At 51.6% G+C, this 24,154-nt stretch overlaps 1 protein-coding gene across 2 annotated transcripts in view; it reads right to left on the bottom strand.

The window, feature by feature from the left end:
- The window catches only part of PREX1 (phosphatidylinositol-3,4,5-trisphosphate dependent Rac exchange factor 1), a 181,278-nt gene that overhangs the window by 80,493 nt on the left and 76,631 nt on the right, over window positions 1–24,154 (bottom strand). For both annotated transcript variants that reach the window (XM_086330807.1, XM_086330806.1), the window contains exons 3-5: window positions 21,150–21,272; window positions 12,426–12,530; window positions 4,733–4,834 (exon numbers count right to left, since the gene is read on the bottom strand). In XM_086330807.1, coding sequence (XP_086186933.1) covers window positions 4,733–4,834; window positions 12,426–12,530; window positions 21,150–21,272 — 330 coding nt within the window. The remainder of the gene's footprint in view (window positions 1–4,732; window positions 4,835–12,425; window positions 12,531–21,149; window positions 21,273–24,154) is intronic.

Raw genomic sequence — 24,154 nt, 5'->3', positions numbered from 1 at the left:
GGAGGTGCAGAAGACACCAGAGTCGGTGCAGGACCCCAAGGCTCTACGTTGAGCAGAGACTCTGAGCAGCATCCCTGGCCCGACAGCCCTGCAGCAGTGGTCCCCAAAGATGGCTCCCTGTTTGGGCCCAAGATGTCTGATCAGACCACTTACGGAGGTGAGGACAAGGGGGCAGGTAGGAAGGGAGACAGGTCTGGAGGAAGGGGAGAGTCCAGCCTTTGGTTTTAGCTGTGCTAGGCAGAAGATGCCTGTGAGACATTACGGTGGAGAAGCCAGTGGCAAAACAAACAAGCCCACAGTTTAGGCGAGAGGTGCAGGCTGGAAGTCATCGGACAGAGACAGGGTCTAAAGCCGTGGGAATGTCCACCTCAAAACTTCTAGTGGATGTGCACAGCAGCATTATTCACAAAAGCCAGAAAGTGGACACAATGCAAGCGCCCATCAACTGATGAACGGATACACAGAACACGGTATCCCCACACAAGGGAATATCATTCTGTCATAAAAAGGAATAAAGATGTGATGGACACGACGACATGGATGAGCCTTGGAAACACTCTGCTAAGTGAAAGGAGCCGGACACGAGAGAAACTACACATTATATGACTGCACTCACGTGAAATGTCCAGAGTGGGCAAAATCGCAGGAGCAGAAAGTCAATGAGCGCTTGCTGGGGGCCTGGGGGGGCGGAAGGGAAAGGGAAGTGGCTGCTCATGGATCCAGAGTTTCTCTCGGGAGTGATGAAAATGTTCTAAAATTACTGTGCTGGTGATGGCTGCACAGCTGTTGAATGTCCTTTAAGAAGGAGGGGCACAGAACGGTCGAGGCTACTGCAGACACAGGTGTAGATGGAGAAAGGCCCGTGGACAGAGGCTAGGGGCCCACCTACACTTGGAGGCCTAGAAGGCGAGGAAGCAGCAAAGGAGACTGAGAGGGAGGGGTCAGAGAGGCAGGAAGCAAAGCGAAGAGGGGACTGGAGGGGCAGCTGTCCCCTTGGCACAGATGGGCACCCTCACTTTGCCCCTGCTGGGCTCAACCTCGCTTCTACTGCAGACGTGGGTCCAGTCCCAGACGGAGAGCTCCGAGCGGCAGGCCCTGGGTCTGTCTTGCTTGTGACCGCGGTCCTGAGCTGCGACAAGAGCTGGTGCGCAGCGGGCAACATAAGACACACACGTCATCCAGCGACACCTACAAGGGTCAGTGTCAGTGGGTCTCCCCTCGGGCACCTGCCATCTGAGCCCCGGGGGCATCACCCCAAGCCTGAATCATTTTCCTGGAGATGTTGATGGAAAACTCAACAAAGCCTGAAAATGCCAACAGTCTATCCCGGGCCTGGGCTGCAGGCTGAAATAGAATGTTCCGGCTATTCTTAGGCAACATTCAAGTTCAGCTTTTTGGGGCAGTTCCCAAAAGAGGCTTTCATTCTTGCTTCTTCCCCCTTCCCACCCAGGCTCCTCAACCCTGTTCGCCTCCTCAATTCAAAGTCCAGCTCAAACAAGGGGGCTCAGACAGAAGGCCACAGGGACAGCTGCGAGGGCGTCAGAGTCGGAGGGGGCAGGGGCAGGACAGAGGGTTGGGGCTCAGCTGCCCCACGCTCGTGGGGTCATCTTTGGAAATCTGCTGGAAAATGTGACAGGACGGAGGAACTCAGGAGGGGTTCGAAGAGTTCCCATCCATCCCAGCTGTTTTCTGATGCAAACATTCCAGCTGCGGGTGCCAAAGGCCAGGACACTCTGAGCAATTGTGCCGGGCGAGGAGCATGGCATGGCCCCACAGGAATCTCGGGCCCTGCTGGCTGGCCCCCAGTGTTCTCTGAGCCCCAGATAAACACAGCTGGAGATGGAGGAAACAGGGAGTGTAAACAGCCATTTGGTCTAGAGGGAAACCCACAGCCCTGCTTCCTCACTGTTTCCTGTGGGCAGTTAATCCTGCATCAGTTGCCATTGGGTTCTGTCTCTCTTTCTGCTCAGGGAAACCAGAGCCCAGCATCTCCGCCAGACTGCAGCCCCTGGGGCTAAGCAGATCCCAGACACACCTGGACTTCACATCACGAGCTTAGAGGTCATGGGGAGACACAGGTCCAGCAACGCCCCCCCACCCCAGCTTGTTAAAAGACGGACACTGCCTCTCCAAGTGGCCACTGGGATCCTAGACTTTCCCAAGATCCAGAAACCAAAACATTAATACCTAGGGAACCTTGGCTGGGGACTGGGGCCATAGCTGGTGATGCTTCTAATGGGTCATATTAGAAATCCATTTGAAATTCATAGGATTTGAAATCCAGGAAAGAAGGGGCAGACCAGCCACTGAGCCACAAAACACAAGGCTACCAACCTTCCCCAGACCCCGCCTAAGGAACTGAGAAGGTCAGCACTCCCGACACACCAGCACTTGGGCAGTTTAGACTCTCCAAAGTGCTTCTCTATAGGCCTGTAGCCTGACAGTTAGGGGGCAGAACTCTAGACTTGGACTGCCCGGGTTCCAACCCTGGCCCCTGCTGCTTATCTAATGTGTGGCCTTAAACGGGCCACTTCCTTTCTCTGCCTCTGGGCCTCATCTCAAAAATGAGGCTGATCCCAGTGCCTACCTCACTGAGTTAAGAATTAAGTAAATAAATGTTTGATCAAGATATCAACCCTACCCGTACACTATTAATACAAACGCTGCTACAGATGGCAAACTGAGGCACGGGGAAGCCCCAAGGTTACGCAGCCAGTAAACGGCAGAGCCAGGATTCAAACCCAGACAGCCTGAGACTGAAGTTCCTGGCTCTCATCCAGGGGTCAGCAAATTTTCTCTATAAAGGGCCAGATTGTAAATATTTAAGGCTTTGCTGGCCACATCCGGTCTCTGTCACAAATTCTTCTTTGTTTGTCTTGGGGGCTTTTTTAACAACCTTTAAAAAAAATGCAAACACCATTCTTAGCCCGCGGATTGTACAAAAACAGCCCATGAGCTGGATTTTGGCTCACAGGCCACAGTTTTGCCAGGCCCTGCCCTAAACCACTGCAGAACGCTAACTCTTGGACACGGCAACTGATTCAAGTTTGGGAAACACACCAAAGCCATCAAACGAAGCCCATCTGCCAGTCCACTGCAGTCTACAGGTTACCAGTTTACAAGTTCCACCTGGAGCTTCTTCAGCACCAAGGTGAAGAGGTGAGCCTCCTATGGCATTCCCAACATCTGTTTGGGGATCAAAGCAGCTGCAACAACTGTAGACGATTCTTTCAGATCCCTGGGTCAGGCAAACAGCAGCAGGCAAGAGGAAGCACAGGGAGAGCTGGGTCCCACCACCCACAGCTATACACGTTAAAGGTCTGTGTGCACAAGCAGAGTGGACAGCCCTCGAAAGGGTCTGGTCCAACTGAGAGGCTCAAGGGTCACCCATTGCCTCCAGCAGAAAGGTATGTTCAAGAATACCCTAGTATCGGGCTGGCCAAAAATTCATTTGGATTTTTCCATTATATATCATGGAAAAACCTGAACAAATTTTTTGGCCACCTCAGGACGTTCCCCCCTCCCCTCTCCCTTTCAGCTCATGGAGCAAAGATGCGTGTGGCCTCAGAGAGCAGGTGCGTGAATGAGGCACCACCAGCCAACTTAATCCACCAGCAGGGGCCCCAGAGAACAGCTGTCAGACGCAATGCCTTCGGGATGGAGCCAGGGCAGGCCCAGGCCAACAGCCACCATGTCTAAGGGCTGAAAACCCTGGGCTGAAAGCTTTGGATGGTGGCAGAGCCATGCACCCAGCCAGGGATCTGCCCAGAAGCCAACTCCGAAGCTGATAATCAAGGCTTCTCAGGCCTCCACGCAAGCAGCACCCCTTCCCCTGGCCTGCCTGACCAAGACTCAGTCAAATGTGGTGGGCAAGGAAGGAGACAGACGATGCGTGGATGGCTCTGGTTCGCCCACCCAGCATCTCCCTGCCCCAACCCCTCATCCACAAAGAACCCAGACTTTGGGGAGGGGCTCCCTCTCTCTCCATCACTGGACTTCCGGCCTGTGCGATCCAGGGATTGGTTGGAGCACACGACACAGGTCTGTGCCAATCAGAGCTCACTTGCTCAGGGTGAATGGTTCAGGGGTGGAGCACCTGACTGTGGTCTCAGCCAATCAGAACATGACACTGCCCTGCTCACTGTCATTGGACCATATCTCAGCCAATCAGAGCTCATCATGATTGGGTCAGGGGTCCCAAGTCCAGGTGTGCAAGTCCAGGCAAATGAGAGGTGGATAAATAGCACAAGCAAACAAAAATTGTAATTGGTTCAAATGCAAGGACCATGACTCTGGCCCAAGGCATTCCTAATGTCGCATTCTCCTGGCCACAGATGGCTAAACCCTGAACGACTCTCAAGACTTTTGTCAGAACTGCTGGAAATGAGGCTCTCTCTTCCCCATTGTCTTTGAACTTGATTTGGGTGCAAGGCTGCAGCAAATACAGCCACTTGTTACCATGCTGAAAAGAAAGCTGAAAGGTGGGAAGCGGAACTGAACCAGAAAGAAAGTGGCAGGGCCCTGGCTTGGATGCAGCCTGGCCCCAAACCAACGCTGTCCCGAGGCTTCTCAGCTACCTAAACCAGCAAGCTTTATTTTTTGCTTAAGCCAGACAGAGCTGAATTTTCTGTCGGTTCAAAATCAGGGAAAGACACTACATTGTAAAGCAACTATACTCCAGTAGAATTTTTTTTTTTTTAAATCAGCAGAAGGAATAGGGGGAACAACTCACCTTGAGGAGGAGGGGGTATTTGCAGATCCTCTGAATAGGAGACAACAGGTAGCCCTCCAGAGGGATGTCTGTGGTCTTCCGGCCTCCGAGAAGCATGCAGCTCTGCAAAGGGACAGGAGACCTTCGTCAGAACTCGCCAAGGACAGCCAAGGAGTCTGGTCACCCTCAAATAATCGTGGGAACCACTTGCAAAACGGAGCTATATGCAACACTTTGGAAGCAACTTAAGAACACCGAGAACAGGAAGAAATTTGTAAGGTCTACAGTCCAGCACAAACCCTAGATCAGAAGTTGACAAATGACAGCCCAGGGGCCAAATCCTGTTTTGGCAATTACATTTTTTATTGGAACATAGCCATACTCATTTGTTTGCATACTGTCCATGACTGCATCCGAGCTATAATGGCAGAGCTGAGTAACTGTAACAGAGACCTTATAATTGCTAAACCCAAAATATTTACTCTCTGGCCTTTTACAGAAAAGTCCGCCAACCCCTGATCTACAGAAACTCACACACACGCACCACGACACAGGAACATGGACACTCACAACTGCCTTGTTTGTAATGGCAAACAGTGGAAAGCAACCTGAAAAATGTCTGCAGCTTTCTACAATGGTACACTACGCACTCGTGGAAATAGGAGAACTAAACTCTCTATAGCAATATGGATGAACCTCAAAAACACGCTCTTCAGCAAAAAAAGGAAACAAAAGAGTATGTATGGTGTGAACTCATTTATATAAAGCTTCGAATGACACACAAAACAAAACCAGACATTCTTTACAGAGAATCTACGGGTACGAAAGCAGAAAGCCACACATGGGAAAGAAACGCACCAAGTCACATGTCTGCTACGGTCTCTCACCACACCCCTCACCGTCCTTAATGAGGGGCTGTCCCTGGCCAAGTCACAGTTCCTAGTCCAGTCGCTGGGGCTCACCATGGCCCAGTGAATGAATGAATGAACAAATGAGTGAATGAACAAACTGCCAGCACATCCAGCAATGAAGGGGCCTCAGCCTTCCTCCTCAACAGCGTGCTAGCAGCCTGGAAATGGAACTGGACTCCTGGGAAAAGGGACTCCCATCCTATCAAGCATTCATTCATTCTACAAATACACAATGCGTGCTTACTATTCGCTGGACACGGTTCAAGCACTGGGGAACTGCTCAAGAAAGCAGACAAATTCCCTGCTTACAGTCAAGGGCGAATAAGACTAGAGAACGTTTACCGTGCGCTTACCATGCTTAAGGTTCTGCACCTTAGCTTCACCCACAAGTAAAGTTTATGCTCACAGCCCTAGAATGAACCAGATCCCCGTTCCAGATGGCCAAACTGGCACTCAAGAGCCGGAAGCACTGGCCCAAGTCTCAGACCTGTGTCCGCTGCCTCTCGGGGACCTTTGCAGACACTCTCCTTGGAGAAGCAGAGTCGCAGGGACCCTGGGGCCCGGCTCTGGCAGGAGCCGCATGGCTCCCAGCCCCACATCTACGCCTGGCACAGACAGGGGATCGGGGCTGCAGCAGCTGGGATATGCCAGGCCCCACACCGTTCACACTCGGGCCTTTGTCCTCCGAGCCAGCGCTCCCCACAGGCTGCCCTGATGATGTCAGCTCTGGGCAGAGAGAGGGAGACTGGGAGTGGGGGCTGCTTTCCAGACGCCCCCAGGGCTTGGCGGGAGAAAGGCCTGGCTCTTTGTTCAGGATCAAGAAGTTTTCACAGGACTGTCACAGCCACCACCTCCTCTTCACCCCAAACATCCTAGATTATTGTTTCACTTTATTTTCATAAAAATTAAAAAAACAGCAAGCACACACAGAGCTATTCACTATTCTAATAAGATTATGCCCCGGGCAGTATGGGAAGAACTTTTGAGAATCCTCTCTTTAAACCATCCTAATCCACAGAACTGACCCAGGTAACGTGTCATCCTCACCCGCCTCCCAGCCTTCTAATGGCAGCCATGCCTGGTGTGGTCCTGGGTCCTCCCTTCCACCCACGCTTATCCCCACCTTACCTCATCCAGACCCATCACTCTCACCTCTTTAACCATCCTTTATGAAGAAACACTCAGCTTTCTATCTCCAGCCTGGCCCCTCGGTTCCCTACACCCCAGACTCAAATCTCTGATTCTGGCCCAAATTCCCACCTGGAAATCTAACAGGCATCGTAAAACCTCATATACACCCAAAAGGAAATTCTTTTCTCTTTACCTCTCATCCTGGCTCCTACCCAGCCTTCACCATTTCAGGAAATCATATCTCCACTCTTCCAGCTGTTTGGGCTCCAAACCCAGGAGTCATCTTTGATTCCTCTTGTTCATTAATACACCAATGCCAAGCACACAGCAAATGCTGTCAGCTGGACAATCAGACTCTACACGAATCCAACTACCTCTCAAACTCAAAGTTTTTTTTAAAGAGCGTTAAAACTTCCTGATGGCCAATATTACTTATATATCTTGGTGATATATAGTGTATTAATGTATAATATGGGCTTCCCAGGTGGCTTAGTAGTGAAGAATCTGCCTGCCAATGCTGGAGACGCAGGAGATGTGGGTTCAATCCCTGGGTAGGGAGGATTCCCTGGAGACGGAAATGGCAACCCACTCCAGTATTCTTGCCTGGAATATTCCACAGACAGAGGAGCCTGGCAGGCTACAGTCCATAGGGTCACAAAGTCGGATATGACTGGGTGACGGAGCCCTCAAACCACTACCACTCCATCTTCCCCACTGTCATCTCTTGCCTGGATGTTGCAGCGGCCCTCGAAGGGGGTTGAATCATGTCCCCCCAAGTGCCCTGCCCACCTGGAATCTCAAAATGTGAACTTCTTTTGAAATAAGGTCTTCACAGATATAATTAGTTAAATAAAGATGAGGTCATTCTCATTCTGGATTAGGGTGGGCCTGAAATCAACTAGCTCCGTGCCCTTAAAAGAAGAGGACAGGACACAGAGACAGCAGCCAAGTGAAGAGGGAGCCAGAGACTGAAGGTCTGGTTCACAAGGCAGAAACATGTGAGGCCACCAGAAGCTAGAAGAGCAAAGGCGAGGTCCTTCCCGGGGGCCTTCGAAGGGAGCAGAGCCCTGCTGACACCGTGATTTGAGACTTCGGGCTGCAGAAGTGTGAGAGAATCATTTTGTTTTTTAAGCCACCCAGCTTGTGATCATTGTAACAGCAGCCCTGGGAAACCCACGCAAGCCCCCAGCCTGGTCTCCTCCTAGCTCCACCATCACAGGGCCAAGGAGAGCTGTTCAAAATGCAGATGAGTGCACGTCATTCCTCTGCTCAAAGCCATCCCATGGTTTGCATCCCACTCAGACTAAAATTGAATATCCTATTGAAAGTACTGCCACATGCTCCAACCTGGACGAATGTCACAGACGTTCTGCGGAGCGAAAGAAGGCAGACACAAAAGCCTCCTTGTGACTCCATTCATGGAACATTCTAGAACAGGCAAAACTAACCTTTCTTGAGAGAGCCTGGCACAGAGGTTACCTCTGGCTGCACAAAGGGGCATGACTGGGAAAGCGGATAGAGGAGGGCGCTTTCTGGAGTGACGGAAGGGTTCTAAATCTTGATCTCGGGGGTGGCTCCACGGGAGCACACATATGGGAGAATTCGTTATGCTGTGAGTACATTCACTGCACGTATGCTACATGGCAATAAAAAAAGCTTTCTAAAAATCTCAGATTCGTCCCATTGTCTAGATGTTCCTTCATTATCTGGTCTCTTTCAATCTTTCTCCTACCCCCGCTTCCTTCTCCTTTTCCTCTCAAACTCTCCAGTGCAGCCAACCGTGCCCTTCTCGCTATTCCTCAAACACACAAGGGCCTCAGGACCTTGACCATTGCAGTGGAGAAGTGGAAACAGAAAGATGCAGATACCAGCAACAAAAAGCATCATCGGTCCTGAACGCTTAAGATGCTTGGGACAAAAGCGGGAATCAGTTGACCAATCTGTCCTGCCTCAGATTGAGAATACTTTCCCTCAAGATACCACTTGTCCTTCACTCTGAACTCTATCCAGGTCTCTGCTTAAATGTCACCTAAGATGCTGTTTATCCAAAGAACCATCTAAAATAGCAGCCGCCACCCAAAAACATCCTGTCGTCCTTAACTTACTTTATTCCCTGCAGAGGATTTAATGCCACATGACATACCATGGAAATCTCCCCTATGAGGATGCCCATTCCATGAGGCAGGGACTCTTCTTGCCTTGGTTTACTGTTGTATCCCCAGGACTTAGAATGATCCCGACCACATGTCAGGCAACTCAAAATGAAACTGGTGAATGAATAAGTGAATCCATTATCCCCATTTTACAGACAAGAAACTGAGGCACAGAAAGATAAACTCCCCGCCCCATCTCTCCACTAGTGCATAGCACATCATGAATGGAAAGCAGATGGTGTCTGCTCCCAGTGCCTGAACATCCCATAATAGGCTCGAGACGGCTCTTCTGCAGGTGGCCAGAAGCTGGGAGATGCCAGCAAGGAGGGAAACAGATGGCGTGTGTCCTGGCGCCCTACACCTCCTCCCCCTACCCAACCCGGCCCGGCCAGCTGTGCTAGGAAAAGGGCAGCCCAGCCACCAGGAAGACTGCAGGAGAGACAGGAAGGGGAAAAGAAGGGAGGCCCTTTTGTCCCAACCCCCTGCAAACAACTTCCTGGCATCTTCCTGCTTCTCAAGACAGAGCTAAGCCCAGAAGGTGGGACTTGGGGAGTCCAGAGCCCAGGCAACTGGACCACTACTGAGTTTTGGGCCAATCACAGAAACATAGCCACATGTGTGATCTTAAACGACCTGGCTTGACTTTGCTTTGTGCCCAGTCGCTTCTGAATATGAGTGGAGAAGTAGAAATGGAAAGATGCAGATACCAGCAACAAAAAGCATCATCGGTCCTGAACGCTTAAGATGCTTGGGACAAAAGCAGAAATCAGTTGACCAATCTGTCCTGCCTCAGATGCTCACTGGAACTGGGCCAAGCAACACCAACTCACTAGTGAAGGAAACAGACGTCATGACTCAAAGCCTGGAAATACATTGTTGGAGACTGTGGACTAGGGCAAAGTGCAATTAAGAATTGTATTACATAGTTCAGCTCTCTGGGCACGTGGTTAAGACGCTTTATGCCAGCTCAGCTGACTGTTCTACTCTTGTGTGCTGAATCTCGTGTGTGCTTTCAGGCAATAAAATAGTATGGGGGCTTGGTGGGGGCTGGGGTGGCCTGTGACTGAATGAGCAGGGAATTCAGAGTCAAAAAATAAAGAGCCGAACCCATGACAAGCACAATCACTTTTCAAGTGTGTACTCTCAGAAAGTCACTTAATATTTTGGAGTCATCAAAAAGACTTGCAGCAAAGTCTAGGCAGTGTCTCTGAATGAATTCTTCTTCCATAGCAAAGCAACTTTCAGCTAGGCACAGGGCTGCCCAGAACAAAACTTAGATTTCCCAGCCTCCCTTGCAGCTAGGTGTGGCCATGTGACTAAGTTCTGGCCAATGGGATGTGAGAAGAGCTGTGTGCAGCTTCCTATGGTGCCCATAGGAGGGGAGGGGCCAGCCCTTCTTCCCATCCGTCCTGCATCTTACTACCTGGAGTGTGGAAGTGGTGTGATGTCATCTTAGACCATATCAATGATGTGGGCATACACTGGGACACTGACCCATGACACTGGGGCCCCTTTAATTGTCTATTTCCACACTGTTAACACAGGAGGGAAATACAATGTCTACCTTGTTTAAAGGAGCTTCCCTTGTAGCTCAGTTGGTAAAGAATCTGCCTGCAATGGAGGAGACCTGGGTTCAGTTCCTGGGTTGGGAAGATCCCCTGGAGAAGGAAATGGCAACCCACTCTAGTATTCTTGCCTGGAGAATCCCATGTACAGAGAATCCTGGTGGGCTACAGTCCATGGGGTGGCAAGAGTCGGACACGACTGAGAGACTAAACCACCACCACTACCTTGTTTAAAGCACGATTTAGGATGTCTGCAAGGCAAGCAAATGTATCTCTCAACTCATACACAACAGATAGTGGCTGGTAAAGTTCCAAGGGGGCTTCCCTGGTGATTCAGATGGTAAAGAATCCACCTGCAACACAGGAGACCTGGGTTCTATCCCCGGGTCAGGAAGATCCCCTGAAGAAGGGAATGGCTACCCACTCCAGTAGTCTTGCCTGGAGAATTCCACAGACCAGGAGTCTGACAGGCTACAGTCCATGGGGTCACAAAGAATCTGATACAACTAAGCAACTAACACTTTCACTTTTCACAAAGCTCCAAGGAGATACATGAGAACTTGTTTTATACACAAGTGAATTGTCCAATTATTGGGAAGACCATCATTGCTGTCTATAGTGGAAGGCAACTGTCCTTTAGGGATGCACCCCATCCTTAGGGCCTGCAGTGTGAGTGGAGTTGTTCCTACTCTCCAGGTCCAAATGCGACCAATCTGAGCACCAGCCCATCCCTGTCTACAGCAGTTGCTTCAGGGATTTGGTCTGGAGCCAAGCTGAGCCAATGAGACCTGGGTCCAACAGACCCAGGATTTTTGCAGGTACTATTAGAAGAGGAGCCCTCTTTTGGGTTTCCCTGATAGCTCAGTTGGTAAAGAGTCCACCGTCAATGCAGGAGACCCCGGTTCAATTCCTGGGTTGGGAAGATCCCCTGAAGAAGGGCTAGGCTACCCACTCCAGTATTCCTGGGCTTCCCTGGTGGCAACCCACTCCAGTATTCTTGCTTGGAGAATCCCCATGGACAGAGGATCCGCTCTGGCGGGCTACAGTCCATGGGGTTGCAAAGAGTTGGACACGACTGAGCCCTCTTCATCCTGGAGTTGCTCGGCTATGAGAGGTACTGGCACGGAGCTGCTGGAGGCCGCGTTGCCACCTCATGAGGAGAGCCTGCCTGGCAATGGAGCCAAGGTGAGAAAAGCAGAACCCAGAGACACTGCTGGGGGTGTCACTGCAACACCCACACTCTGCTGTACCTGCAGCCCTCTTAGGTCTTAAACTTCCAGAGGAGTGAACTAGTCATTTTTTTTCCGTAAGCCAATTTTAACGAGATTTTCTTCCACTTACAATGAATAATCCTAATAATCCAATTGGGGCTTTCCTGATAGCTCAGATGGTAAAGAATCTGCCTGCAATGCAGGAGACCTGGGTTCGACCCCTGGGTGGGGAAGATCCCCTGAAGAAGGAAATGGCAGCCCACTGAAGTATTCTCGCCGGTGGAATCCCATGGACAGAGGAGACAGGCAGGCTACAGTCCATAGGGTCATGAAGAGTTGGACATGACTTAGCAACTAACACACACACACAATAATATAATTACTACTACTATTGTTATCAGTTTTATCAGGATCATTACTTTAGACCAGCAATTGGTCAACTGGGCCCTACGGCCAACCCAGTCCCCCATATCTCTCTTGATAAATAAAGTTTGGTTGGAACACAGCTCATTTCTTCATATGACTTATGGCTGCTCTCACACTATAGTAGCAGGGTAGAGTTGTTGCGACAGAGGCCGTAAGACCCACAAAGGCAAAAGTGAGTCACCATTAGGCCTTCACAGAGAAGGTCCCTCCTGCACCCAGACCGCCCTGGCCGAGGAGGGGTCAGGCGGCGCGGGTCTGTGTGGACCTGCAGGGCTGAGGCAGAGAGGACGGGGGCGCTGGGGCTGCGACTGACTTACCAGAAGGAAAGCGCGCACGGCGGGGATCTTGTTCAGCTCCACAAGCAGCCGCAGGGCCTTCTCGTGGTTGCTGCAGTACTCCTCGTACACACAGAACTTGTCCTTCTGCAAGACAAGGACAGAGCCTGTGGGGAACAGCTCACAGCAGGAAGGCAGATGCTCAGAGATGTGCGGGGCCTAGGACGAAAGGACAACTCCAGACCCTGAGAGATACCCAGCAGGCGGGGTTTCAGCTGAAGGAGCTCCCACTGACCTCCCACCTCCACTCTCGCCCCAGTTCTGCACCCAGCGACCTCCCAGGCAGCAGCATGGCCCAGAGTCAAGGATACGGGCTCAAGCCAGGCAGACTGGACTTGCACCCTGGCTCTGTATTTCCAGCTGTGAACTGGGGCAAGCTAGCTGACCTCTCTGTGCCTTGGTTTCCTCATCTGTTAAGGTGGAATTAATTACAGTCCCTAGCTCATGGTGTTCTGTTAAATGATTTAAAAGGTACGGTTTCACCATACAGTGAGTGCTCAATAAATGTCTTTACAATCAAAACGCAAATCAGATTGTATCACACCAGGGCTTAAAACCCTGCAGTGGTGTCCTGTTACACTAGGAATGAAACCCAACACTTCACTATAGCCTTCAAGGGTCAGCCAATGTGACCCTGCCTTTCTCACTGGCCGGCTATCTGCTCCTTAGATTTGCCAAGCCTGTTTCTACCTCTCAGCCTTTGCGCTTGTCTTCTTTCTGCCTGGAACACTCTTGCCCAAAGCCTGGCGACTCTGCACCATTGGGGTCGCAAGTCAAATGCCACCTCCTCAAATGATACCTGGACCATCCTGGCTAAAGTGGCCACCCAAGTGTTCTCTATCACTCCTCCATGGCCATCTTTCTTTTCTTTGTAGCATTCCCACCTGAGAATTATCTGTTCATCATCTGTCCTCTCCCACTTGACCATCGGCTCCCTGAAGGCAGTGACCACATCCTCTAGTTCACTGAGAGGTCCCCAGGTCCCAGCACAGTGTCTGGCACACAGTAGGCCCGCAGTGAACACTTAATGAATGAACTCACGCACCTGCTATGCACAATGCCCTATGTATATGAACCACAAGAGTCTATATAAGACTCAGGAATTTGGGAGAACACGTAGATCTCTGGTCGCTGCCATGCAGCAGTGGCATTGCTGAGACGGGGGATAGCTCTCTTGACCTCCAGAAGTCCCTGAGCCCAGAGCTAGGTTCTTTACAGGCTAGAGGTCACCTGTGGGTCAGCAGGTCTGTAACCATCAGTCAGGGTTTCTGGGACTGGAGCGGCCAGGAGCCGTCTTCGCAGGAAGCTCTCCACCGAGCAGTCAGTTCCCAAAGGCTTAAAGAATACCTCCTCCCATCCCGCCAAACCCCAAACAAGGATGTCCTGGGGAAGGCCACAGGACAGGAAGGGCTGACGGGTCTTGACCTCGGGCTGGGGGGTGGCTGGGAGACCCCAAGAAGCTTAGGAAGGAAGAGGTGGGTCTGCAAGGTAAGCAACTCGTCTTGTTTCTAAATAAGCCCCAGTCATCCTGCCAGTGGGCGGAGGTTTCGGAATCAGTAAGCTCCCTCTGGGGCTCCGTGTGCACCATCTGAGCTGATTGAGGGGTCAGGACCGGCCACCCTACGCTCTCCCGGAATGCGGGCAGACTCACTCGCATCTCACAATCCCCTGACACGCGGACGACTGTATTCGACCCCTCACACACAGGAAACCAAGGAAAGGCTGGTTTCCAGGGCCTCACCCCTAGCGAAGCGGCAGAACAGGATTCGACCTCTCTAAACCCCCATACTGATGTCCAGCTCTACAGCCAAGAGCCTACAGGCTCTGCTATTAGTACAGCTCCAAGGTACGACAGCGAAGCCTTGGTGACCACCACCAGCATCAGCCTCCAAGGGCAAGCCCAGGTTCTACAACCAGACCACCCAGGTTCACAGCCCAGCTTCCCAGCTCTGTGACCTCGTAAAATTTCAAAGCCTCTGCATTCGTGCCTATAAATTATCGACAGTGATGACCTCCCGGTAATAAGGTTGTTGTGAGGGTCATCAGGTGAATTTATAGTTAATGTGTAAAAGAGTGTCCAGTAAGGGCTCCTTGACTATCAACCACCACTATCATTGCTGTTGTTGACGCTGCTATGATGACTATTGCTATTATTTCTGCAAATTCACTATCCCATTAGTGAACCCATCTATACTATGACAGGCGGGGCAGTGGATGGGCAGGTTTTGATGGCAGAAAAGAGACAGGCAGAGTCAGGAGGAAGACAGTGAAGTGGACTCGTAGGTCTGGGGTGGGGCGCCAAGGAAGGCACCAGGCGGATTGTGTGAAATATGGGGACTCCTGCCCACCAGCAGGTCTGCTGTCTCATTTTGGCACTGTCCATCTCCCCACAACCACCCCCTGGACTAGGATCTCCTTGGAGGCAGGGTTTGCCCCTGCTGAGGTCACGGCTGCGATGCCAGGGAGGACGGAAGTCCCAGACGGAGAAGAGATGACTACTTGATGAATGAAGTGAGGGCACAGCCAGGGGAGCTGTGTAGTGCCCAGGACCCTCACCCCAGCCTCACTCTGCTTCTAGTCCACCACAGCACAGCCTCAGCTCATGGTCAGCCCGCATGTTGTCTCACCCACCCAGCACCCAGGGCCCCTGGCTCTGGTCTCAGGCCCCAGTGTTTCCCCCGGGCACCTGCCTCCTACACTCTGACCCCACTGACTCGACTGCACCCCCAGGCACCAGGGGTGAGCATGTGGCCCAGGCCAAATCAGTCAAACAGCTCCCAGTCCTGGCAGCAGTGGTCACATGACCCAAGTCCCGGAGAGCCCTCAAGGACTCGTGTTGGAATTATTGCGAAGAGAAGCTCCCTTTGAACTTCTGTTTCTAAGTGAGCAGACTGTCACCCTGAAACTGCTGAGGACCATCTCTGCCACCACTCCAAGAAATAAAAACAAAACAGAGGAAAGCAGAGCCTAAAGATAAAGACCACATTCTGAAAACATCACATGGGATCCTGGATCGAGCTATACCTGATGTCAACCAACACTGACTATGTCATTTGTATAAGCCAGTTAAGTCCTTTTGTTGTTGTTGTTTTCGTCACTTGCAGTGAAGACAGTCCTAATATACGCACATTCTAAAAGGGGAAGAAAATGAAAAAATGGATCCAAGCCTGGTGAGATGACACAGTCTCCCTGTTCATCTCTATCTGCACCGTGAAGGGCCTGGACCAAAAAGCACAGCCCAGATCTGTTCATCTTCACATGCCAACCCCAATCAATAAGGAATGCTGGCCGCAACACTAGCGAGAAGAACTCTGGAGGCCCCCGGAGAATGCTGTTATTGATTAGTGATGTCTGCCATGGATGCATGAAAGGGGAGTAAGTGGGAAGATCTCCATGGGTTCATCATTCCTCATTCCCTGAGCCCCTTCTCTGACACACTCTCATCCTCTCCTTCCATACTGAAAAGGGCAGGGGACCAAGGTTTGAGGCTCGGAGAAGTTAAATTTAGCAACTGACAACATCCCCTCTTCAAAACCATGCCGAGTTTCATCACTCCCATCTCTGTTTACGGAGCCCAATCCCAGCTGCATCTCAGGCTCAAGATGCAACAAATGTGAAAATGCTGCCTTTGACAATGAAGAGGCCAAGCGTTCCGTTTCCTCCTAGGGGCCCCACATGGGGCTTGGATTGTTTGGCCAGGAGGAGATGGACACACAGTTGTGGACACACAGATGTGAGAGGTGGGGAGCACGTGGCTGGGGGTTTGGGCTGTGAAGGAAGAGAAGGGGACGGCTGCCCGTTGGGGACAGCTGGGGGAGAGGGTCGAGCCCCCAGGGAGGGCTCAAGGGTCGTCAGCAGCGGTGGCTGCTGTCCACAGTACCTGGGGGTGGGGAGGGGGGTTACTAGCCCCACGGAGACCATCTGCTCCCAACCACACTTCACACTCACAAAGACTGAGACTCGGAGAAGGGAAGGAGCCGGCCATGCAGACACCTCTGGTGGGAAGAGGAGTGTGATATTCAGGTCACTTTCCCCAACCGATCATCCGCCTGTCCACAGAGCTGACCACACCACATCCTGCTAAACCCTCCAACTCTTAGAATGCAGCCCCTGCAGGATCGCCACCCCCTGCCCCATGCCACCCCTGGCCTGCCTCTCCATCACTCACTCTGCTCCAACCATGCTGGCCTCCCTGCCTGCCCGCTGTGGACCAAGCCTGCTCCAGCCCAGGCCCCCAGTCCCAGCTTCCTCTCCATGTGGAATATCCTCCCCCAAGATCCCCCACTTCAGCACCTCACAGAGGCCTTCCCTGACCAGGATGGCCAGATAAAACACAAGACACTGAGCTGAGTGCCCTCAGATAAACCATGAATCTGTTCTAGGATAAGTATGTACCAAACACTGTATGAGACACGTGCTGCATGCGTGCTCAGTTGCTCAGTTGTGTGCAACTCTTTGCAACCCCGTGGACTGTAGCCCCCCAGGCTCCTCTGTCCATGGGATTTTCCAGGCAAGGATACTGGCTTGGGTTGCCATTTCCTTCTCCAGGGGATCTTCCCAACCCAGGGATCAAAGCCACATTTCCTGCATTAGCAGGCAGATTCTTCACCACTGAGCTACCTGGGAAGCCCATATGAAGCATACTTACATTAAAATATAATCTGCTGTTTACCTGAAATCCAAATTTATCTCACCCCTCCTAGGTGTTTTTATTTGCCCAATCTAGCAACCCTATGCCTGACTGCCAACTTTCATACAACCTCAAGGAGAGTTACTCCTCACACAGGCATCGTGTATTCTTCACAAATCCACATCCCTGTCTGCAGTGACATCCTCTCTCGACTGATGGACCCTCCATGTCTTTGGCCTAAGAGCCTCATGGCAGCAAAAGGCAAGTCTGTCTTATTTAGGGCACTAACTTCAGGGCCAAGAACAGTGGCTGGCGCACAGTAGGTGCTTAATGATACTATTAAGAGACTTTATCATGTAGAACGGTGAAAAACACAAGACTCAGAATCAGACAACTGGCTCAAATCCCAGCTCCAACACTTACTGGCTGGGTAAGCTTGCACACTGACTTAAGCCTCTCTGGGGCTCAGTTTCTGCACCTATAAAGTGGGTATAATAATAGCACCCATGATTAAAGGTTGTTGTGATGTTGTAATGAATTAATATACATAAAGCACTCAGAACAACACCTGGGACACAGAAAGTTGACTGAATGCTAGTTTGTGATCATCTCAGTAGCTGGGGGTTGGGCCTGGGGTGAGGGGGTGATAGAGTTCCCCGCCATCCACTGACTGGGTGGCAGGGGTAGGCTGGTCTGTAAGCCAGGGCCCTTCATGGGGTCTGAGATGCCCCTTCCTTGACCGCAGAGCTCTGTTCCCAATCGCCACCCACCATCCTTGTGCGATCCTGCTGGCCCGGGTGCTCCCTCCCTTTGGGGTCCTCAGGGATGCAGTGGTAGGCGTGCCCCATCCGTACATCCCTCCCTGAGGACCACCCTCAGTCTGAGACAGCCACCTGGCCTGCCTGAGGCTGTCCAGCCACTCCCCAGGACGGCCCCCATCCAACAGGGGTGCAGAAGCCCCATTCCCTCATGGCAATTTGGGGTGACCTGAAGGAAGAGGCACCCCCAGTTCCAGCATTCCCCCAACCCTGGATGGGGTCAGGCCGAGTGGAGACTGCAACCTTCTTCTTGAACTGCTTCCAACAAGGCCCCCTGCACACAGGCCTCGGGCTTCCGGAAACCCAACCTACAGCAGTGGCCCCTTTTAAAAAGAATTCAGCGGCATCCTCTGCGAGCATGGGGGACGCGGGGTGACGACGGCAATATTTTAATGAAAAAGATGAGTTTAAGTTAAAAACTCCAAGTCAACCACTGAGAAAGCAGACTCCGCTTTCAGCTGTTTCAGTAACTTCAAGGGAGGGTCTCAGCAAGCTGTGGGGCACCAAAGCCAGCCTGATGCTGTTCACCTGTTGCTGCTGCTGTTGCTGCTACTGCTAAGTCTGTTCAGTCGTGTCCGACTTTATGCAACCCCATAGACGGCAGCCCATCAGGCTCCTCTGTCCCCGGTATTCTCCAGGCAAGAACACTGGAGTGGGTTGCCATTTCCTTCTCCAACTGTTCACCTGAGCAGGCGTCAGCTCAGAGACGCAGGTGGGCAGAAGTTTCTGGAAGGAATGCCGTAACACAGCTTGGCTTCTACTGCATTTATTTTTAATAGTGAGAGACACTCACTTTCCAAACCCAGTAATGATGCAAATTTCCCTCGTAAATAAGTATGTTTGGCTCCCCACAAAGGCCTGAACATCCACTGCCAACACGTCAGGGTTCTGAGGATAAACACTGCCGCCACGATCATCCAGTTCGCTGAGGCCACGCGACGAGGGCTGCAGGGTGCGCACAGGAGGGCACGGAGAGGGCTGCGTCCTGGACTCCAAACTCCCCACCTTCCTTCCTCCAGCCATCCCCGCATCTCTGAGCAAATGAGCCCGGGTGGGGACTCACGATCCAGAGACCTCGCTGGCTGGTCCGTTAAACCTGCTTACCACACCTCTGCAGCTCATGCAGAGAAGTCGGGGGACCCAGGGAGCCTGGGGTTAGTGGCAAACTGGATAATGCACCTTGAGGACCCCTTCCCCTGCCTCAGCTCAAGTATGGAATGTTCCACTTCCAGCTCAGATGCCATCCCTTCAGAGGCCTTCCCAACAATGCCACCGCCTCCTGGAAGCCTTCCCTGGTCCCTCAGCTGGGATAACACCCACAGCTGACACTCACACCAGTCCAGATTTCAGTGCTTCACTCAAATTAACTCATTTCACCCTCATGACGGTACCCCACGGCAGGTACCATCATCACCCCCGTTTTACAGAGTCAGAGATTGCGGCCCAGAGAGGTGAAGTGACTTGCCCAAAGCCACTCAGCTTTTCAGTAGAACAGGGAATCAAACCGAAGCAGTCTGGCTCCGAAGCAATGGGGGTTCACTCCTTCCTCTGAACCTAAATGGAAGACTGCCCCCCATCCTTTTTATTTTCCTATTCAGGATACGTGTCCTGGGGAGTTCCCTGGCAGTCCAGTGTTTAGGATTCTGTGCTTTCACTGCTGAGGCCGGGGTTCCATCCCTGGTCAAGGAACTAAGATTTGCAAGCCACAAGGAGCAGCCAAAAAATAAATAAACAAGTAAAAGACATGTGTCTTGAACCAGTACTGCCACTTGCCCCTCTCACCACCCGTATGGACGCCACCCTGCCCAAGGGCACCAGTGTCTCACACGTGCAATGACCTCCTCCTGGTCTCCCCGCCTCCCCCGCCCCTCCAGGCCTCTCCCTTGCAGCGGCCCCAAGAGCAGATCACGTCCCTGCCCTGCTCCTCGCCCTCCCTGAGTACCCGGCTCACCTGTGCCCCGTCTCTCTCTCTCATGTTCATCCAATTTCAAACACTGAGGAACGGTGGCCATGTGGACAGCTAACATCCAGCATTTAGTGAGCACTTCCCGGTGTGCTGCTCTGAGCCCTCTCCTCCCTTATGTTAACAAACCTGATCCTCAACAACATCACGGGTCAGGTCTGGTTTTATACCCATTCTACAGGTGAGGACACTGAGGCACAGACAGGTTAAAACAACCTGCAGAGGCTAACGTCGCCCATGAGCAGCCCGGCTCTGCCCTCCTCGTCTCGGACCATCCGGATGTGACACCCTGGAGAAGGGAGTTAGCGACGATGACAGTGACAACGGAAGTAAGCACCAACATGGACTAAGTCCCTGCTCCAGGCCAAAGTCTCTCATCTCATTTCTGCTGACACTTGAGGCAGGATAAGCCTCTGTTGTGGGGACCATCCTGTGGGTTATGGGCTAATTGGTGGCATGGCTGGCCTCCCCGCACCAGAAGCCAGTAGCATGGCCCCCCTCCCCAAGCTGGGACAACCAGAAGTGTCCCCAGATGTGGCCAAATGTCCCCTGGGGGCAAAATCATCCCCTGGTTGAGAACCGCTGCCCTAGGCTACACGTTTGATCGTTTTACCTCTTTGAGTCTTTCCATCAACCCAAGGAGGCATCATTATCCCTACCTGTCAATCAGAGGAGGAAACTGAGGCTAGGGGAACAGAGGAGTTTGGCCCAGGCCTCTGCCCACGAGTCCAGGGCGGGTTTCCTCCTGGCGAGGAGGGTCCTGGGCGGCACAGGACGAGCAGGTGTGGAAAAGCAGGTGCCTCCTGCGGGCTAAGCCCCACCGTCTTCCTCCAGCCACCCCCACCCCAATTCTAAGTGACTTGTGAAGACAGTGGCCATGACAACCAGACGCAGCCTCCCTGTCCGGCAGTCCCAGTGGGCGCCCAGGGGTCAGACACCCTCACCGGCCAGTGGGTGGCCCAGCGGGGACTCAAACACCGGTGTGTCTGACCCAAGTCCACCCCGGGGCCCCGCCAAGCCAGGAGGCCACAGGAACCCCAGAATGCAGTTATTCAGCCAAGAGCTCTGAGGAAAGGGGGGACCACCTCCAGGTGACACCGAAGGGAGGGGAGCCAGCAAAAATCACTGGGTTCGACACTCCACCCGCTGTTGCAGGGACAGAGGTTGGGCCCGCCTGCCCACCAGCCTCTCCATCACCCAGACAGGCCTGCAAGTGAAACTGGTCAAGGGGACCCAGGGAGAAGCCCATTCCCTAAAGCTACAGGCTCCAACAGGGGCTGGGGCACTGTACTCACGAATTTTAAGAACACATTCCCAAGTTCGTGCTGAGACTGAGGCTCCGGATGCAAGCAAAACTCCAAGGCCTCCAGGAAATCCTTATGAACCTCCAGGATGTCTTCGATGTTTGAGAACAGGATCTGCGAGGGGAACACAAGGCCCAGGGACAGCATCAATCCAGGCTCAGAGGGAGAGCAAAATGAAGCCTTAAAAAATACATAACCCCCCAGTGCAGGCGAGGGGGGCACAGGGAAATGGGCTCACAGAAATCATGGTAATAACAAAAATACTGCCAACATTCACCAAGCAGGACTAACGCCTAATCCTGCACTAAGAAGTTCATATGCATTTATCGCATCTAATCCTCAGTATAACTCCATGAGGCAGGAACGATTCTCATCCCTAGTTCACAGATGAAGAACAGAGGCTCAGAGAAAACTATTAACTTTCCCAAGGTCATGCAGTCCAGTGAAGCAGCAGACAGACATGAACTTCACACTTGGCGTGAGGAAGATCACGTACTGAGAATTCATCAGTCTAAGACACACGCCTGCTATGTCCAACCGTAGGACTGGTTTTTTTAAATGGTGAAGGTAGTTCCAGACACCAATTAAAATGATGTGATAAAAGAAAATACTATAGGGAAGGAAGATTAAAATGCCGCTTAAACCCTCACAAACCATACAAGAGCGTTTGTTTCCCCCAGAAGAACCTATAAAGTTTGAAATGCACAGTCTGGCCCGGCAAGTCTGTATGTTAGAATTGAACCTTTTGATCAGTCATTTCCAACCAGGGACAGTTTTGCCTCCCGGGGGACATTTGCCAATGTATGGGGGCATTTTCGATTGTGACGAACTCAGCTGTAACAAATCAGATGCTCCTAGTGTCTGAAAGGTAGAGGTCAGGGATGCAGTTGAACATTCTATGAGACAGACACAGAACAGCCCCCTTGAGGGCAAAGGGGGCCAGCCCAACATGTTCACTGCACCAAGGTTGAGAACTGGGTGGACGGCCAAGCCCATATACGGCAGCTTTACCTGCAGTAGCAGAAGACCGGAGGAAAGCTAAGCATGCATTGAAGGGGACTTGTGAAATAGTTAAACAGCTGGACTGGTTATATTTAAATACATCCCATATTCTGAAATACTCTGAGCCTGTGAAAAGAACCTGCAGGTTATCTGGAGCCCTGGAATGATCCTTAATTGCATACTGTTAAGTGGGGGCTCAGGGCAGGGGGCATCATGGTGCCACCTGGAATTCCAGTATGGATCCATCTGTGTAAGGTAACACACACGCAAAGGCCACTCTGCTCTGCGCTGGCAGAAGCAGAGACCCCTGGCAATAACACCAACTGGGAACCAACAAGGCCTCTAAGAACAACTAAGGGAGAATTTCCACTGACTCTAGGCCGTTTGAACCGTGAAATTCCTTTCTCTGCCTTTTTTTTTAAAAAAAAAACAGGTGCATTTTTCATTTAATTTTGAAGAAGACATTCACAGGGTTCAAAAATCAAAATATTATAGGAACAGAAAGGTCCTTTTGAGCACCCCAATAAATACAACGCCACGTCCCTCTTCCCCCACTTCCCACCCGCAGCAGCTAGCAGCCCAGGTCACCAGTCACTGCGGCTTACAGCTCCCTCCAGGGTTTCTTCCACAGTCATTCCTTCAGGGAGTACTAACTGAGCCCCTACTGTGCGCCAGTTTTCCAGGTGACAAGAAGCCTCAGGACAAAAGTAAATCAGGAAGGGAATCCCAGGGTGGGGCAGGAGGAGGAGTTTGCACGTTTAAACACAGAGGGCCAAGGACAGCCGCTCTGAAAAGGTGCTTCTGGAGTCAAGGCCCTGAGGAATGAAGACCAACCCCATACACCCTGCAAAGGCAGCAGACAGTCTGTAGAGGCCTGAGGGTGGGCAGCGAGGGCCAAGGGGCAGGAGACCACGCGTCAAAGCCGAAGTCCCAGAGGGCCAGAGGCCCTCTTCCTCCTCGGCCTTATCCTGGGGGACACTGCTCACATGAAGTGGCTGGAAGAATCACTCGCACTGTTGGGTTATTCTTCTCTTTCTTGTTCTGTCTAGCTCACATGGTTGAATGTGTTTAAAGACCCATAGGATACACCCTATTCTTACACTCACGTCAAGGAACGGCTGCAGGATTTCAAAATAAGTTTATCTGTCTCCTGAGCATACACCCCAAAGAAATGAGAGCCTGTGTCCCCCCAAAGACAGATGAGAACGGTCATCACAGCCAAAAACTGGAAATTGCACACATATCCACCGCAAGAAGAATGAATGAGTCAACAGTGGTGCATTCGTACTATGGATTACTATGCAGCAATGAACAGCAGTGACTCCCAGCTACACCAAACAACAAGGGCAAGTCTCACAGACATGACAGTGAACAAAAGATGCCAGGCTCCACAAAGGGATCGTTTTTATACACGGTTAGAGAAAAGGCAAAGGCAACCAACGCAGCCAGAAGTCAGTGCTTGTCTTTGCGGAGGAGGCATGTACTGAGGAGCTGCACTCAGGATTGGACCCTTTGCTTTATATGAATTATACCTCATAAAAAAGGTCATTTTTTCAAACTGCAATAAATTACAATTCTTAATTATAATGCATACTGTTAAGATGTAATAAATAAACGTGCTCAGTCATTCCAGTCGTGCCCTCTTTGCAATGCTGTGGACTGTAGCCCGCCAGGTTCCTCAGCCCATAGGACTCTCCAAGCAAGAATACAGGAGGGGGTAGCCATTCCCTCCTCCAGGGAGCCACAGATTGAACCTGAGTCTCCTGCGCCTCCTGCCTTGCAGGGAGATTCTTTACCCACTGAGCCACCAGGGAAGCCAATAAATAAACAGACTGTAATAAATAGACTAATGAACAGCAGGGACTCAGTAAATATTTGCTTTCTGAATGAATGCATAAAAGGTTCAATGCCAGCCCTACCAGGAACCAGCCATGCACTGACCCTGCATAGGTCTCTTTACATCTCTGAGTCTCAGCTTTCTCATCCAAAATACT

The sequence above is a fragment of the Bos grunniens genome, chromosome 13 (genome assembly GCF_055505025.1).
Source record: "Bos grunniens cultivar Pamir isolate PY7600 chromosome 13, Bosgru_T2T1.0, whole genome shotgun sequence".
Taxonomy (NCBI): domain Eukaryota; kingdom Metazoa; phylum Chordata; class Mammalia; order Artiodactyla; family Bovidae; genus Bos; species Bos grunniens.
This window is presented reverse-complemented; position numbering and strand designations above follow the sequence as displayed.